The sequence below is a fragment of the Fistularia commersonii genome, chromosome 8, assembly GCF_037954325.1.
Source record: "Fistularia commersonii isolate RoL2024-O1a breed Wild chromosome 8, RoL_Fcom_v1.0, whole genome shotgun sequence".
In the NCBI taxonomy this organism is placed as follows: domain Eukaryota; kingdom Metazoa; phylum Chordata; class Actinopteri; order Syngnathiformes; family Fistulariidae; genus Fistularia; species Fistularia commersonii.
The window spans coordinates 17422532-17439477 of NC_141291.1; the positions used below are offsets into that span (position 1 = coordinate 17422532).

Sequence of the window (16946 nt, forward strand, 5' to 3'; positions counted from 1 at the left end):
CCTAATATTGTAGGGTTGATCAATATTGACTTTATGTCCGCCATCCATTTCATAATCATGATCATCGAGGATGGTTTGTTGAATGTCAAATCTTTCCCTCCCTGTTTCTTAAACCAGCTCTAAATCAAACAGTTCAATCAATCATATTCCCATGGCAACCACGGGAGGGGTCATCAATCAAACTTTTCTAGTGTTTCAAATTAAATCAGTGTAAGATTAGTGACATATAAACTTTAGCAAACTTGCTTAATCGGATGATTGTAAATATATTGTAATTCACCAAATAATAATAATGTCAATCCTCTAGCGGTCCTGTTGTTGAAAAATTGTGATACATTTTTTTTTTTTTTTTAGATTCAACAATTATAGACCAATCCACAAATATCATGGGGGTTTGGAGTCAAAATCAGTCAATTTTAACAATATCACCAGTTTACTGGCCTCACTGTTCATTCAACTGATGCACGGTTATTTGAATTGGAGTGAGGATTCTTCTTGCAATAGACGATCTTTATGTGGCGACGTCTTGACGTGTCATCTTTGCAGGGAGGGAAGTTTCCGATCTTGAAAATGTCTGTAGTTTGAAACAGACGACATGTATCTGTTGTAGTCTATTTTCTGCAGGGATCATGTCGATAAAATGCTGTGGAGGAGATACTTCATGGGCTTCGCTTTTAGCTGCATTTTCGTTGTATCGTATTTCACAAACAAGGTGAGTGAGCTTGGTCAGGAAATAATTCTGCATTTTTTTTTTTAAAGGAAAAGATAAAATGTGCTTTCCCCATGATGGAATCCACTTCTTTCACATCATCATAGACAAAAAGGGGATAGAATTAAATAACTACCAAGTCTAAGTCATGCTCACTGAATATCATGGTTTATTTATTTCAACATCCTGCAAATGATTACATGAATATCAGGAAGCTGTTTGATTTAAGGCCTGTATTTACACAACTCCTTTCCTTTTGGGTATATTTTGTCAGAAGATAAGCAGGCAGAAGTAAATACTTAAAAGCGCATTATGTAAATATTTTCTTTAAAACTTTCAATGTCCAGTGAAATATTAAGAAAGTAAAGATGTTTGATATCAGTGCAGAGACAGATGATGAAGAAAATAAATTCTAAAGTCTGCCTCCCCCTTGTTTGGATTGCAAAGCAGCCTCTGCACTTCTGCAGTCTGATCATGTTTAACACAAGTCCCCTGCTGTTTTCACTTTCATTGATCCAGGAGTCAATCATTCGCACAAACACGGTTGTGACAAGAGCTTAGAATCCCATTCTGGTCTAACCTTTAGGAGAAACATTGAAGCTTAAGAGTGAAATCTTGTTTCCATCAGTCCAATTTCTCGAGTGAAAAATCCCGAACCTAGTCTTTTTTATTAGGATGAGATTGCCTTTTAAGGAGTCGCTAGGAGACTAATAGCATGACATATTGTGTCCATAATCAACTCAGATGATCACACACGCATTGAAAATGTCTCATTTAAGGACCATTTTTTGTCATTTAAGAAGAATAACAAAAAAAAATCTCAACTTTGTGGGAGTATGCTTTTTTTTCTTTTGAATTTTACAAATATACATAAAATAGACGGACGACAAATCATCAAGAACTTAGGGTCAACAGTCCAGAGCAGTGTGGAAAAGGGGTAAAGAAACGGGTTCAAGCAGGTTGGAAAAGGATTGAGAAAAGTGTAAGGGGTGCGATGTGATAGATTATCAGACAGAATGAAAGGAAAGCTGTACAAGACGATGATGAGTGATGAAAAGACAGGAGGCAGAGCTGGAGGTTGCAGAGATGAAGATGTTGAGGTTCTCTTTGGGAGTGACCAGGAGGGATAGGATCAGGATTGAGTCTATCAGAAGGACGGCACATGTTAGATGTTTTGGAGAAAAGGTCAGAGAAGCCTGAGATGGTTCAGTCATGGACAGAGGAGGGATATCGAATATATTGATAGACGGATGCTGGAATCTGAGCTGCCAGGCAGGAGGTCTAGACAGACCAAAGAAGATTTATGGATTTAGTGAGAGATGATGTGAAGGTAGTTGATGTGAGAGAGGAGGATACAGAGAACAGGGTTCAATGGAGAAAGTTGATTTGCTGTGGCGACCCCTGGAGGGAAAACCTGAAAGGAAAAGAAGAAGAAGACATATTACAAATCACGCTCTTTTATAATAAGCTCATGATCTGCTGTTGTTTTGCAGTTTGTCCTCTCCGTGTTGAATTTCACTTATCCAACCATATTTCAGGGGTGAGAAATATTTTTTTTTGGTCCAATTCATGAACAGTTTATTACCTTCCTATTCATGTTCTTGAAGTCCACCAACGCACTGTGTCTTTCAGATGGCAGACATTTATCGGAGCCATCCTGCTCCTCCTGTCGGGAAAGCTGGGATGGGTGGACGTGAGTCACATCAGCGGGTACTTTTCTCGCAGGAGTGGAGATTTTATACTCAGCTGCTCCGCAAGACTTAAAGTTGACATCTTTAAATGATCCATTTTAGCTCTGCTGCCCTCGCCTGGCTTCCTGGATCCATCCTGTTCGTAGGAAACATATACTCCGGGTCCAGGGCTTTATCGCACATCGTAGGTGACCCTGTTTATTTCTGGTTTTGCTCTTGTGGTGAAGATATTCAAAAGGGAGTTCTGTTGTTTATTTTTTTTAATCTCCCATCCAGGACATTCCTTTCTTCTTCACCCTTCAGAATTCTTCTCATGTTGTGAGTCAAGTAATCCTGAAGGTTGTCCATAGGGAGGTGGGTGCAATGTGTCCAATTGTCACCGTTTTATTCATGATGAGTAAAAAAAATGAAAAATAAACTACTTCGATCAGTACTCACACACACGCCTTTGACCTCCACAGAAAGTGCAATGGCTGAAATTTATCAGGTGTGGACTTTTTAAAAATTTCTTCATATTAAAAGTAATTGAAAATGATAGTCAACTAATGGCAGGAAGTGTTACTGCAATTGAAATTCTGGACGAGCAATATCACATTTATTAAATCTGCCTCGGTTTTTCTAGCTTGTGTCTGATGCTGCTGTCAGCCATCAACCTCCCACAGCACGATCCTCAGGTAACTCCTTCGAGCCTTTCAGTCATTTCCATCAATCTAGTCATTGATAAGTGGCTTTTAATCAATTTGCTTTAAGGTTTATTTAATACCATGTTGCAGTTTGACTTCACTGGTTACCTCTGGGCTGTTGGGCATTTTTATTGCATTGGTAAGTCTTGAGTTTCTTTATCTGTTTTTTTTTTTTTTTTTAATTTAATGACTGGGTGTAAATTAGACTTTGGGAATGTTTCAAATGGACCAACTGAACAAGAGTACCTTATCACCACTGTTACTGCGTGCACAATTATTAGGCAAGTTATATTTTTGAAGATTTATTTTGTTATTGTACAACTACAGTGCTCCTGGTTAATCCAAAATCTTAACAAACCCTCTAACCTGAACAGTTAAGTCGTAAAAGTGAAGTTTTGGCTTTCTTAAGGGAATATCTATATGTACACCATTATTAGGCAACTATCAGTGTGCAGATTCTTATTATGCAACTATTATTCATCTCACTTATTTATTTTCACCTCTTAAAGCGAGAATAATAAACAAACTCAAAATTTACAAAGAAACATTTTTGAAATGAAAAAAAACAACAAAAAACCACAGTGACCAATATAGCTACCCTTCTTTTCAATAACAGTCACAAGCCTTCCATCCACAGAGTCAGTCAGTTTCTTGATCTGGTCAGAATCAACTTTTTGTGCAGCCGCAACCACAGCCTCCCTGACACTCTTCATAGAGATGCACTATTTACATTCGCTGTTAATTTCCTGCTTAAGAAGGGGCCAAAAGTCAGTTGAGAAGGGGGCCACGTCATTAGTTTTTTATCTTTAAGGCCTTTACCGGCCAGCCATGCAGTGGAGTATTTTGATGCATGTGATGGAGCGTTGTCTTGCATAAAAATCAAAGTCTTCCTGAAAGATGCAGCGTTTTTCCCTTTCCCACTGCTTGAAGAAAGCATCCTCTAAAAAATGATCTGAGAGTTGATTATGAGTCAATTTTCGACTTGAAAGGTCCGACTAGCTCATCTTTAATAATACCTGCCCATACCAGTACCCAACCTCCACCTCAAAGTGGAGCTCTGTGTCCGTTACTGATCCAACCACGGGCCCATCCGTCTTGTCCGTCAAGAGTCACTCTCATCTCATCAGTCCACAAAACCTTTTAAAAAACAGTCTTCAGATATTTCTTGGCCCATTTTTGACGTTTCAACTTATGTGTCTTGTTCAGAGGAGTTCGGGTTTCAGCTTTTCTTACCTCGGCCGTGTCTCTGAGAACTGAACACTTCTTGACCTTCCAGGTAGGTTGCAGTTGTAGGAGAATAATGGCTTCCTGGTAGCTTCATGTTTGATTCTTCTCAAATCTTTGGCGGTTTATTTGCGTCTTTTCTTCTCGACACGCTTCTTGCGACCCTGTTGACTATTTGCAACAAAAAGTGTGATGGTTCTGTGATCATGCCCCAAGATCTTACATATTTCAAGAGTCTTGCATCCCCCTAAAAGACTTTTTACAATTTTTGACTTTTCACAGTCACTTAAATCTCTTTTTTGGGCCGTTTTAGGCACGAGGAGAAGAATCTGTAATAATTATGCATACGGTGTTGATCTCCTGAGGCCACATTGTCCCTTGTTACACAAATACACACCACTGGATATCCATTAAATCCAGGAAGCATTCACGTTTATAAAGCTTAGAGTTGGAAATTATGGATAAAAAAATCACTTACCTAATAATTGTGCACACAGTGTAAAGATCAGATCTATCTGAAATGATAGAGGATTGAGATTTGTTGATTGGAACTCCCGATGTTTTTTTCAAAATAGAGAAAGCCCAGTTATTCTGTCGATGTTGATTTTAGGCATCTTGAACCAGGAAGGAAAAGCAACTGAGACTGAAATCTACCTTTTTCAATTGTACAGGTGCATACAGAGCATTTCAAGTTCACAACAAATCCAGTAATCTTGGGTTAGTCTCAGCAGCATTACATACAGTACAGGTGGCTGTGCAGTTGTTCTCTAGCCTTTACTTTTTCACATGCTTCTTCTTACAAGACTCTTGTGATATTTTCATTGCAGTGACCTGGAGCAGCAGTGTATTAACTACTTGGTCAGGTAAGAATTAATAGAAATAGAAAAAGAAAATCAAAATTGTTTCAAATCTTGAGTTGAGGCCATGTATTGTTCCCTGCAGGTAGTCTCTATAGAAGGCAAATTCCATTTGTTGATTAGTGGCTGCATCCTTAATTTTTCCAATGACGGAACATGCATTTAAGCGATTACAGGAGATAAATACTTTTTTTTCCCCCTTTCTTTATACATGAATAGTGTTCTGATGCTGGCAATAGCTGCTCACCCAACAGGTAAGAATAATTCTGACTTTGCTCATTATTTGTTCATACAAATTAATGCTTTAGTCTGTCTGTGCGGCATTCAGGTATTGACCTTTGCCCCTTTGCAGGTGACCTTATGAGTGCCTTGGAGTTTCCCTCCCTTCAGTCCTACACATTTCACTTTGGCTGCTGTGCTAGGTGAGCTTTTCTATTCATTTAGAATCCAGCGGGAGCCACCAGTGTTGGTTTTGCATCAAATGAGAGTATTCTGGATTTAGCTGTTAGACAATTAGGAAGTTTGATCACAGATTTCTACAGATATGATCTTAGAGCAGAGCTGGGCATTTTAAAGGCCCGCGGGCCACATCCGGCCCGTTTTGCTTTTTTATTCGGCCCGCTAAACTATTTTCTTTAAATATTTTCAATCAATATTGAATTTAGAAGCTCCTTATTTTTTCCTTTTGTTTAATTTTGTATCGACAATTTCATACAAAATAATCTTAGTATTTATATTACCAGTCAGGATTTTAAATTTGAAATACAATGCCAAAAATGTTTTATATTTGAATTGCAGTTTTCAGTTGGTTCAATTTACATGATACTTAGTTTGCCCGCGCATGAAAATTATATAAGAAATGTGGCCCGCCAAAATAATTGCCTACCCATGTCTTAGAGAGTGCGAGGTTGCCTGAGGAATGGAGGAGGTGTTTGCTGAAGTCAATTTTTAAGAACAAGGGAGATGTGCAGATTTGTTAAAAGTTGCAATTGAAGGGCACATGGAGTAGCACGAACATCCGAAGTTCCAAGCCTCTATGAATAAACTGTACAGCTGTATCATAAACTGTACATTTGTACCTGCATACAAATGGCTTTATGTCTATAAATATACAATGAGCGTACAAAAAAAATGATACATCTATACAGTGCACTGTACATCTACAAATATAACATGAACAGTAATACACTTATGGTGTCGGATGGGGTGGCGAAGAGGGATTTCAGAGGTTTTGGGAGTTTGAGGTGCCTGACTTGTGGTAACTATAGAGGAATAAACTTGATGAGCCATAAAATGAAGTTATGCCAAAGAGAAATGGAAACTAAAGGCAGAGGTGAGCATTTATGAGCAACAGTGTGGTTTATGCCAAGAAAACACAACAGATGTAGTGTTTGCTTTGAGAATGTTGATAGAGAAATACAGAGAAGGTTAGAGTGAATTGCATTGAGCCTTTGAAGGTCAAGAAAAGTCATACGTCAGAGTGCAGAGAGAGGATCTATGGTTGCATGAGGAAGTTTAAAGTGGCAGATAAATATCACCAGAGTGAGATGGTTTTGACATCTGTACAGGAGGGATAGTGAATATCCGGGTAGAAGGATGCTAAGATTGGAACTGCCAGGAAGGAGGCCTTGAAAAGGAGTAAAAAGAGATTTATGGATGGCGTGAGAGAGGACATGAAGTTAGTTGGTGTGAGAGTGAGGTTAGATGGAAACAGATTATTTGATTATCAGTCCCTGAAGGGAGCTGCCAAAAGGAAAAGATGATCCCAGATGTTCACCTCCACTGTACGGTGGATCACTGTATGAACGCTGTGCATGAAAGTAAAATTGCATGTTTGTCTTCACAGTGCCTTACTGGGGTTCCTGTTGCTGTTAGTAACAGTTAAACTAAAAAGCGGAGTCTCCCTCCAGCACTTTGCTGTATGGATTTTCTTATCCAAGGTGATTGTATAACTTCTTCAAGTTTTAATCTATAAACCACATATCATGAAAGGTTTACCTTCTGAAAAAATAAATGGACACCAGCTGCATTTTCAGAAGACAAAGAATCTAAAGAAACAAAGATAAAACGCTAGATGAGAAATTATGAGAAAGCAAAATTAAGAAATGTTATAACTACAAAGCTGTAGTTCCTTTTAAAATAGTTTTGAAAATGAAAAAAAATGAATGGTTCCTTTTTTCCATTTTAATACATCAACTGCATACATTCCATCATGTTACTGGTTTCGGTATCTCTTCTTGCCCAAAAACAAGCCACCTTATTGTTTTCTTGCTGGTGTTTTCTAGGTTACCGCCATGTTTCTCTCACCATTTATTTTCACAATGGCCATTAATGGACCATCAGTACTTTGGTAAGGTACTCACCCACAGGAACAATCAAGTTTTTTTCTACTTTGACATCTATTGCAATGTTCCTTGACTTTCTCTATTGTTCAAGGTATTACCAAAATACGTGTGATCTTAAAATTAATTTCCAGGATGTTGTACTAAACAAAATGCATTAAATGAATATTGCTGTTCTTAAGTTGTCTAAACTCCAAAGTCATCTTGATGCAGTTTAGATTTTTTTTATTAAACCCTTGATAAACATATTATCTAGAAACTTGCTGTTAACTGTAGTTACATTTTACATGTTGGAGGCATGATTTAGTTTCTCAAATTTGTTACATTTCAACAGCTGAAGAAAGATATTTCAAAACAGATAATGTAAGATAATATGTCCATCATTAAGTACAAGGTAAATACATTTCAAATTGAAAAATACATTTTATGGCTAGAAGATATACATCATAATTTAAGGGTTGATTAAATAATGCAGCAGTTTGTTCCAAAATATGATGTACCATAAATGCGTTCTTTGTCAAGGATTTTTTGTTTTCCAGGCAATTGACTGTTAACTTTTTCTGTTTTGAAACCCATGTTCCACATGCATGGGCACACACGCACACACACAAACTAGTGTTTCCTGTCTGAACTGATATGATTGTAAGTCGCTTTGGATAAAAGCGTCTGCCAAATGCAATGTAATGTAATGTAATGTAATGATTGGTTACAGTGTCATCGTCAGCCACATTGGGGAGGTGCTGATGGTGTATTCTGAGAGAGAGTCTCAGTGAAGAAAGAGCAGCTCTTCAAATAATCTTCCAGAAAATACTGTCATTTCAAAAAAAAAATCCTTTTGTATTTTTCTTTGTAGTCGTGTGATAATTTGCTCGAGAAATAAAGTTATATTTGTGTACTTCTCTTGATGTGTGCTCTTTTACCGTGGGATAACACAATGTTTTGTCTTTGAGCACTAGAATTTGCCTTGTATTTTGCAGATTGCTTTAGGAAGCCAAGGTCTTTCAACTAACCACTTTGCACAGAATGTTACCATAATGATGCACAAAACTTACATTTCGTTGACATAAGTCACAGGAAGTAGTAAGTTATTTATTTATTCAACATTATTCAAAACCTCTGATGGTAACAAAATCAAACAACCTATGAACACTTTTGTACATTCAACAGAAGTGGCAAATGAACAAGTCGTTAGGCCATACAGTGTTAAGAGATCGTGCACCTGATTACATATTATGGTCAAAAAAAGTGTCTCCTTTTAGTTTTTTTTTTCCCCTTTTAATACGTACTTAATTGTCCTCGTCAGTCTGCTTTGAGGAGAAGAGAGCAGTGTAAGGTTGTCGTCTCCTTAAACGTGCCACTGGGCTTTTCTCTTCTTTAATGTAACCTAAAGACAAGGGACGGGGGCAGTATTATCAACTCCATACAAGAAGAACTTGTCTTGAGGAGCAATGATAAGTGAGACAGTGACAGGGAACAATTCACTCACACCAGTTTTCTTAACTTCCTACAATTACATCCTACCTTACCTCTTTCAATGCATGTTTGGGTAGATGGGAATCCAACTTCCCAGAAGTTTTCAGGAGTAGAAGGAGGGATATAAAGAAAACGGTGCCTCGAGCATGCAGACAGCTTCTTTTCTTTCTCCTCTCCTGGAAGATGGGCATAGTACTGCAAGGAGAAAACCAAACAATAGTTGGTTGTAAACACAATTAACACTTTTACTTGTTCCACAATGTACTTACAATCTCACACTCCTTGCAGGTAGTGCCCTTCAGTTTCCGTCTCTCATCCTTCTTGCGAACAACTGCCACATGTGCAAATGTTGGGTGTCTAAACCGATGGTAAAGATCAGGGTTGAGGGAAACAAACAGCTCATTATAGATCAACCAGGGACAGGTTCTAGGATTAGTGAACATCAGACTGTTGCCGTTTATTTATCACTTGGCAAGGTAATCACATTTTATGTCAATCAAAAATGGCTGGAATTGTATATTAGATTATTTTCAAAGATCGTTTATAGGGTACAATTTTTCACATGCTGATGTTGCAGGACATCAAAAAGGCCTTGAAGAGCCTCCAAACTGAGGGAAAGGAGTTTTCTTACGGTGCTTTCTGTGCTCTCCAGTACTCCAGAGACTGTTCAGGAGACCCTGTTTCTGCAGCTGAAAGGATGGAGGTTGGGGAGATGACAAACAATGTAAAAACTAAAATTGCATAATTGTAAAGGTTTCTCTAAATCTAAATGCCTCCCACCCTCCTCCTGGCTCTGGCTGGGATGGCAACAGGATTGATACTCCTCGTGGGCTGTGGTTTCAAACATTCTCTCCAAATCCAAACTGTCATTGGCTTTTTCATTTATTTCTTAAACACAAAAGAAAAGAAAATACAAATAAATTACCATTAAAAGCAAATCAACATAAAATGCACATGATTAAAAGCTCACTGCTTATGCTGTGAAATATATAAGTGAAAGACTAAAGGTGCAGTCTGTTTTTCCAGTTATTCTTACCACATGTGGCATCTTCCTCATTTTTGGTTTTATTTTCTCTTGGGTGCTGAGGTACACTGTGACTGATCAAAGTACAGTCATTGTCAGACTGTTCCTCCTTTTAGAGAAAACAGAAGATCACACTGGTGTAATAGAAATAACAAACACCTTGGTATTGTGTTCAAATGAACATTGCCAGGTGGTGTTGCTTGTCCAGACAATTACATAGGGATATTTCTAAAATCACTGAATAATGTGCTAGCTGCTCACTATGCAAGACACAGGACCCTCTTCAAGGCAGTGAGCCAATGTGTAATGGTTATGCTTGCTGTGCTGGCTGAGACGTTGCACACAAAACTGCTCGTAAAAATATGTTTGGCTCACTTGTGCACAGGCACTATCTCCAGGCTATGGCTCAACCATTCAACTATCCATCCAAACTCAAAATTTACAAAACATTGATAATGATATGATGTAGCATGTCACAAAATAGTTATTTGCTTAAAGCAGAGGCTTTTCAAAATCTAATAACCAAGACACAGTATAAGAATGAGGATGACCTCTGATTATACCTGTATTTTTGCCATTCATGCAGGAGGAAAAGAGCAACAAATATTACTACTATATACCAGCAACTTCTACAATAAAACCCTAATGAAGAAATCAAGAAAAAACTGGGCTTTTAATCTAAAAGAGGAAATGTTTTTATTATTACACAGTGTCATGCAAGGCAGAGGGGAGCATGGGTTTGTACTATAGTGTGTGTCTGTACTGTAAACTCATCAAACTTAGGGAAGTGAAGGAAATTAAACGTTTCACATCAATTTACATGTCACTCAATACAGAACATAATGTCTTGTCCCCACAAAAAATAGGGGATTCCCATCTACCCAAACATGCATTGAAAGAGGTAAGGTAGCATGTAATTGTGGGAAATTAAGAAAACTTGCTCCTTAAGTAAAGTTCTCTTGTATGGAGTTGATAATGCTGCCCCTGCCCCCTCATCTTTAGATTCTATTAAAGGAAAGCCCAGAGGCACATTAAAGGAGACAACAACTGCTCTGTTCTCCCCAAAGCTGAATTTATTTGTCTTCACAAAGAAATAAATGCAGGTATCAGCTGACTGTCATTAACCAGATATTAAATCTTCCTTTAATATCCTTGCTGAGGAACTGGGCCGTCAATGCAACAACTGGGTATCTTGGACTGAAACACTTCACTGTGTGCGAAGTACAGCCATGAATCATGGGAATACAGGACTACATTATGATGACAACATCACTGAAGGCAGGAAAATAAAATCTTGATGAGGACATATCTGTTCCTCAGGCACCTATTGATGTTACCATAATAGAAAAATTATATCAACTGAAGCAAATGGTGCGCTAAGCTCTTGCACCAAATGTCATTTACTTCTTGTGGTTTGACTTTTCCCATTTGAGGTCTATGTAGCCTGTGGACTGTACCTCATCTGCATTCCACTCAGGGTCATACAAGGACATGGCAAGTGCAGGGTCAATACTCCATGCATGCTCTTCTTTGGACTTGCATTCATCTGAAAGAGAAAAGTTATCAAGCTGTGATACAAAGATAATGAGGAGAGTCAAGATGATGGCACCAAGTCAAAAACAGTGACAAACTTACACTCCATTGCTTTTTTTGGCTGCTTGATGTTCTCTTTCATTTTCTCGCTTGGCTTCTTGAAAGTATGACTTTCAGACTTCATATTTACTCTGTTTTTAGCCACCTGCACCTGTCACATGTCCAAGAAAATGCTGTTTTTAAAGCCTACTTAATAATATACCGTAATTTTTCCCCTTTTAAGTGAAAATTAAAACGAAAAAGAAAACCGTCTGATATATCCCACAAAGGAGGGATTCTTGAACATTTGAAAAGGTACTTTAGTTTGTCTACCAACAAACTAGTGCCCTGAACTTCTAACTCACAAGCACACAAACATAAGCCGGAACAATGATGAAACCTTTCTTTCTTGGTTTTCCTTTGTCAAACTTTGGCTGCTAAATGCTCCGGGCGTTTGTTTGACAGGTTCGGGTTGTGTACGTCGATCCCCTTGATGCTGTCCTCCAATCCCCAGGGGGTCTGGTTTGTCCTCCTTCCAATCCTTGGGTTCACCACCATCCTTCTTGCGTTTCCCTGTGCCACTTAGGGCATCTTCTGAAAACCTTTTGATATGAGGAATAAATGACTTTGACATCTCTGTGGTTGAATCAGGACTGTTGCTCTGCCTGGGTGCAAGGAGGGAGTTGTAAGGCCTTTATGAAAGAAAGCAAACAGTGCTGTCATTGTTAGTGCAATGCTTTTGTCTTTAACACTGTCTTTTTTGACACAGCAAATGGTTGAGATTTTTTCAGCAACCTACATATTGAATTTACATTTAATATTATCTCCCATTAAAACAAAACAGTGGTCATCCTTACTTCAAACGAATAGAATTTCTACTGGAAGGTTTTGAGCTGCTTTGCTGACCCATAGCTGTAAGAGCCTGTAAAGAAAGAAAAACGTGTTGGGTAAGACTATTAGGGTAAAAAAAAAATCACTCACTCACTCACTCCCTCCCTCCCTCCCTCCCTCACACGGCATACAAGTTACATCAAATGTGCATGAACCCTTCCTACCATCTGAGGTTTCATTGGAAGGCCACAAGTATCCTTATTCAACTCTGCCATTCTTTCCTCATCTGAAACAAGAAAAAGTTGTCACGTGGTCGCATCTTCCTTAACAGTGACGAACAGGAGGCCCTTTTTTTAGAATCATCTACTTTGATTGAAATCATACTAGAAATCTGGGATCCGTCTATTTCACATGTATTGGGTGCAAGCACTTCTAAGCTTCCAGTGTTCTTTGGAGAATCCTCATTCATGTCTATGGGGGAAAAATACAAAGAACAATAACCAGTTAGAGGACAAAACAGAATCAGACAGAGGGTTTTAGAGAGGAAGGATTGGAATGAACACATCTTGAAAAATAATTTACCATTTAAGAGTGAGAGCCTAAACTTTGGTTGGGGTATCTCTGTGTAGCGAACACGTTGCATTTTATCTGGATTTTTACACCTTTTCAGTTTGTTGGCCAGAGGCAGAGGCAGTAAGCCCGGCAAGACTGGAGAGTCTGGAATGATGCCCTCTTCCTGTTCCAGAGGTGGGGACTGGTCTGGTTCCGAACTTTGTTTGAAAAACAATTTGAAGAACAAATTTTGTCAAGCACCAGTTTTATCCACAACACCAGAATGATTTTAGACAAAACAAGCAAACATTTTTCCCCCCCAGTGTCAATCCACACTTACTGTGACATATTCAACTTCTGTAGCACATCATGTAGTTTACTGTTTTCATCCTCCAGGATAGTAATTTCACGCTCTGGTGAGAAAAATGTTAAAATTATTTTCCATACAAAAGCTGTGTAAAACCTATCACATTGCTATTCCAGGTGCCAAATGTTCATGCCAAAGGCATTCAGCTGTTAAGAATTGTAATGAGACAATAGGACGGAAGCCAGCTTTATTTCAGTTTTCATATCCAATTCAAACATGAATCAAAAGCAGTGGAGGAAGTTATCATAGGGTATGTATAATGATTTTTGATGGTCAAAATTGCATTTGAAAATTGTATTTGCATATAATTCAGCCATTGCCAATTTTTTGTAGAGGTAATCAAGACCAGGGTGGCCTATCAGTGGCGCTCAGATCATACTGTGGTCACTGTAATATGACTGTGGCCAAAATTAACCCCAGACCAAGTCTCAGTATTAGGACCCTGATGTCTCCTGATGTGTCTATTCTATATTTAACATTGACTAGTTATGATCATACTCTTTGGGACACATTTTAATGCCAGGCATAAAGATGGGCATAGATACATACAAAATGTGACTAGTGAAGCAGTAATTGTCTCATCCAAACCTCTTCTATTATAACTGTGCACAACCTGAGTCAGGTGTGCTACTCGAGTGAGGTGCAAGGCGCAGGAACTCTAGCCAGCCGAGTGTTCTTCAGTGGAATGTAACATCGAGCCAATTTCCATTCTTGGAAAAATGTCCAGCAGCACAGTGAAATCAAAGCGGGCAGAATAGAAGCTTACCACCAAATACCCTTACTTATTAATGTAGTTCACAAACCACACATTGGTCAATTAACGCCTTGAGGCTGACAGAACGGGCTGCCTGGTATTTACTACAAAAAACAGCATAAGCATGGCTTCTGATGTTGTGAAAATCACTCGACACTTGTTGGTGCTAATCATCTATAATGAATATCAGTGGAAACACGTGAATATATATATAGTCTGTTTTCTTTCACAAATATTTGATACTTGTGTACTGCTCTCTAGATTAGATAGTCCATACAGCTGAGACTTGTCTTAATGGTCCTCAGGTGTTGTGGCCCCATTTTTGAAGATGTAAACTTCTTAAGTCACTAAATGAAAAGTTACAGCTTAAACCAATCTAGTACATTTCATCATCATTAGCAGATATGTTGAACGCCTGTAGCAGAAATAATGGGATTCAATAAACCAGCTTCAAATCCTTTAAACATTCACTATCATACCTTATATTTCGATAAAAAGCAGGACTAATGGATACTAAATGATTTCTATTTTCTCCTGTTTCCAGGCTGCTATTATGATACATCGTGTTAGGTCACAAATCTGAAGAATGTTTGAAAGCATTTTTTAATCCATCAAATCATTGTGATCCACCAATAAACTACCTGTATGTAAAAATTGCACAGCCTGTCTCAAGTTGTGCAGCTTGTGCACGGTTACAAAATAGTCCACTTACTATGATAATAGTTCAGGCACCTAAATCAAAATGATGGGATGATGTAAAGGCGTAGATTGTGGCAAATATCTCAAAAGTAGGAAACTCACTCAGCCTGTTGACGTGACGCTCATTATGATCCTGACAATTTTTCAAGTTGTCTTCCAAGATAGCACATCGGTCACATTTTACTCCTCTAAGCCTGCAAAACAGATAAATACATCATGACACAAAAGTAGAAATGAAACACTTGAAGCAAATGACTACTGCTTTTCATATTCTCCTTAGCATTTAGACTAAAACTACTTTTATGGTCAGCACAGTCATTCCATCCAATCAATTCATTTATGAATGGGAAACTATTGAAGGAAGAAGTAGACCGCAAATTAAATCTGTGTTATAAATAGCTGTGGTTTTCCACTGAAATGTAAAAATTGGCAGCAGACTCAGTCACCTCTCTTCCAGAACACTGACGGCATCCTGCAAGGCTTTGGATTCCTCCTTCAGCTTCTTGTTACGGTTATAATATAGTTCAAGTTTTTGTGCGTCTCTGTAGAAAATAAAACAGAACAATATCAGCAGTCCCTCTGAAAATGGATGATTTCTTGGTCATTAAAAATGACATATGTCATAACCTATGTAAAACACATCAGAATTTCAAAGAGTGTGTCAGAGTACTTACAAACTGCGCTCCTTCTTCAGCTTGCTCACCTTCTCTTCCAGTTCTGAAAACAGCAACAAGCACAGATTGATGTTGACAAGTGTACATTTTTTCTGAACTGATACTTAAAAAAGCATAAATTGAGAGGCCATTATATCCATCCTTTGTAAAGCAATCCTTTAAAAGAATCCTTTGAAAATGAGAACAGATTAACCCTATGGAGCAGACCTGGCCATTTTATGGCCCGTTTTGCTGTTTTATCCAGCCCACCAAACTATTTTCTTTGAATATTTGTATTGTGAGTATTCATATAAATATGTAAATATAAGTATTTTCAATCAATATTGAATTTAGAAAGTCCTTATTTTTTTCCTTTTGTTCAATTTTGTATGGATAATTACATACAAAATAACTTTGGTACATATATATGATCATTCATGATTTCAGAGGTGAAATAAAATGCCCAAAAATGTAAAAATTTTAATTGCAATTTTCATTTTGTTCAATTTACATTCTCATACCTGGCTGGCCTGTGCATAAAAATCAAATAAGAAATGTAGCCCGCCAGCAAAAATAATTGCCATGGAGGGTAAAATGTTCATCTTCACATCAGCACTATGTTTCTAAAGGACTGTGAACCTCCTCCAGGCACCATTAGTGTTTTCCACTATTCATTAATGATGGAAAGTGAAATCTCATGACATAAACCTTCTCAATTTCCTTTGCTCTTTGCCTTGCACATATATCAAAACTTAAATATTACAGGTACTGGCCATGTTGTGTAAAGGTTTGAGAGACATAAAGTGGTTATAGAATAGAGCGCCGTCGTTAAAGTGAAAATCCCAAGAGATTCCTAGAACGGTTTCACCAACAAGTGACAAGAAACAGGGTGTGAAACAGATAATAATAATAATAAAATAATAAAGATTGAATATGCCTCTTTTCTCAGATTATCGCTTCTGGCTTCTATCGATAGGTGACCCCTTTAAGGGGAAAACGCAAGCTTTTTCCTGGGAGTTTGTGAACGAGGCTCCGGGGGTTCCACTGGAAATTGACCTGGAGCGTGTAACCTCACCTTGGAGGGCGTTTCGATGACACTCTCCGAGCTGCCGCCACAAGTCCTGAAACAGGTTACGGATTTCGGATGTCCCGCTGCTCATCTTCCAGTTTTACAGTAAAAGTAAAATACTGGCGCAGTTAAGAAGACACTCGATAGAGGGTGTTGAGGGCAGAGCAAAAAAAAAAACACACTGTGTAGTCCGATTTTCAAAAACGCCGCCAATTAGCAAGCATATACGGCGTTCTGTTAAGTTTTACCACAACCTAACACTCGATGTTCCAACTGTTAAATACGTTTAAAAGTGTAACGAACGCCTCCAGGTCTATTATTGGTATTGTTATTAAGACTAAATTTGGTAAATTCACTTCCACGGGACGACCGCGCACAATTTCAACTCGCGCGCAGAGTTGCATGATGGGAAAGGTTGTTGTGCTTTCGCTTCCTGTCCTCATCCA

The 16946-nt window shown here is 38.3% G+C and overlaps 2 protein-coding genes across 3 annotated transcripts; one reads left to right on the forward strand and one right to left on the reverse strand.

The window, feature by feature from the left end:
• The first annotated feature begins 556 nt into the window (after nucleotides 1-556).
• slc35d4 (solute carrier family 35 member D4) lies at nucleotides 557-8291 on the forward strand. The gene is made up of 15 exons (XM_086151460.1): nucleotides 557-712; nucleotides 2203-2249; nucleotides 2342-2419; nucleotides 2503-2584; nucleotides 2677-2754; nucleotides 2862-2887; nucleotides 3023-3074; nucleotides 3174-3222; nucleotides 4979-5024; nucleotides 5135-5170; nucleotides 5384-5418; nucleotides 5517-5586; nucleotides 7011-7104; nucleotides 7450-7514; nucleotides 8219-8291. Exons 1-15 carry the CDS (start codon nucleotides 641-643, stop codon nucleotides 8277-8279), a joined length of 891 nt encoding a protein of 296 aa, XP_086007586.1. The 5' UTR covers nucleotides 557-640; the 3' UTR covers nucleotides 8280-8291.
• Nucleotides 7178-16897, reverse strand: rbbp8 (retinoblastoma binding protein 8). 2 transcript variants are annotated; one of them, XM_086151459.1, is made up of 19 exons: nucleotides 16507-16897; nucleotides 15453-15495; nucleotides 15225-15320; nucleotides 14881-14972; nucleotides 13299-13371; nucleotides 12989-13176; nucleotides 12791-12877; nucleotides 12631-12692; nucleotides 12433-12497; nucleotides 11976-12267; nucleotides 11639-11747; nucleotides 11461-11549; nucleotides 10016-10112; nucleotides 9760-9867; nucleotides 9611-9668; nucleotides 9249-9336; nucleotides 9033-9174; nucleotides 8793-8890; nucleotides 7178-7212 (listed from the first exon to the last, which is right to left on the reverse strand). In XM_086151459.1, exons 1-18 carry the CDS (start codon nucleotides 16589-16591, stop codon nucleotides 8793-8795), a joined length of 1872 nt encoding a protein of 623 aa, XP_086007585.1. In that variant the 5' UTR covers nucleotides 16592-16897; the 3' UTR covers nucleotides 7178-7212. The 2 variants fall into 2 exon arrangements, with proteins under 2 accessions (XP_086007585.1, XP_086007584.1); XM_086151458.1 differs by lacking the exon at nucleotides 7178-7212 and having other exon boundaries at nucleotides 8602-8890.
• Between the last annotated feature and the right edge of the window lie 49 nt (nucleotides 16898-16946).

Excerpts from the sequence above, each read along its gene's own strand:
- slc35d4 (XM_086151460.1), top strand. The coding sequence starts at position 641 with ATGCTGTGGAGGAGATACTTCATGGGCTTCGCTTTTAGCTGCATTTTC. Across the intron at positions 2,888-3,022 it reads CAATGGCTGAAATTTATCAG|CTTGTGTCTGATGCTGCTGT; the intron begins GTGTGGACTTTT and ends CGGTTTTTCTAG. Across the intron at positions 5,025-5,134 it reads AACAAATCCAGTAATCTTGG|TGACCTGGAGCAGCAGTGTA; the intron begins GTTAGTCTCAGC and ends TTTTCATTGCAG.
- rbbp8 (XM_086151459.1), bottom strand. The coding sequence starts at position 16,591 with ATGAGCAGCGGGACATCCGAAATCCGTAACCTGTTTCAGGACTTGTGG. Across the intron at positions 14,973-15,224 it reads GTCAGTGTTCTGGAAGAGAG|GCTTAGAGGAGTAAAATGTG; the intron begins GTGACTGAGTCT and ends TCTGTTTTGCAG. Across the intron at positions 12,878-12,988 it reads TAGGCTCTCACTCTTAAATG|ACATGAATGAGGATTCTCCA; the intron begins GTAAATTATTTT and ends TTTCCCCCATAG.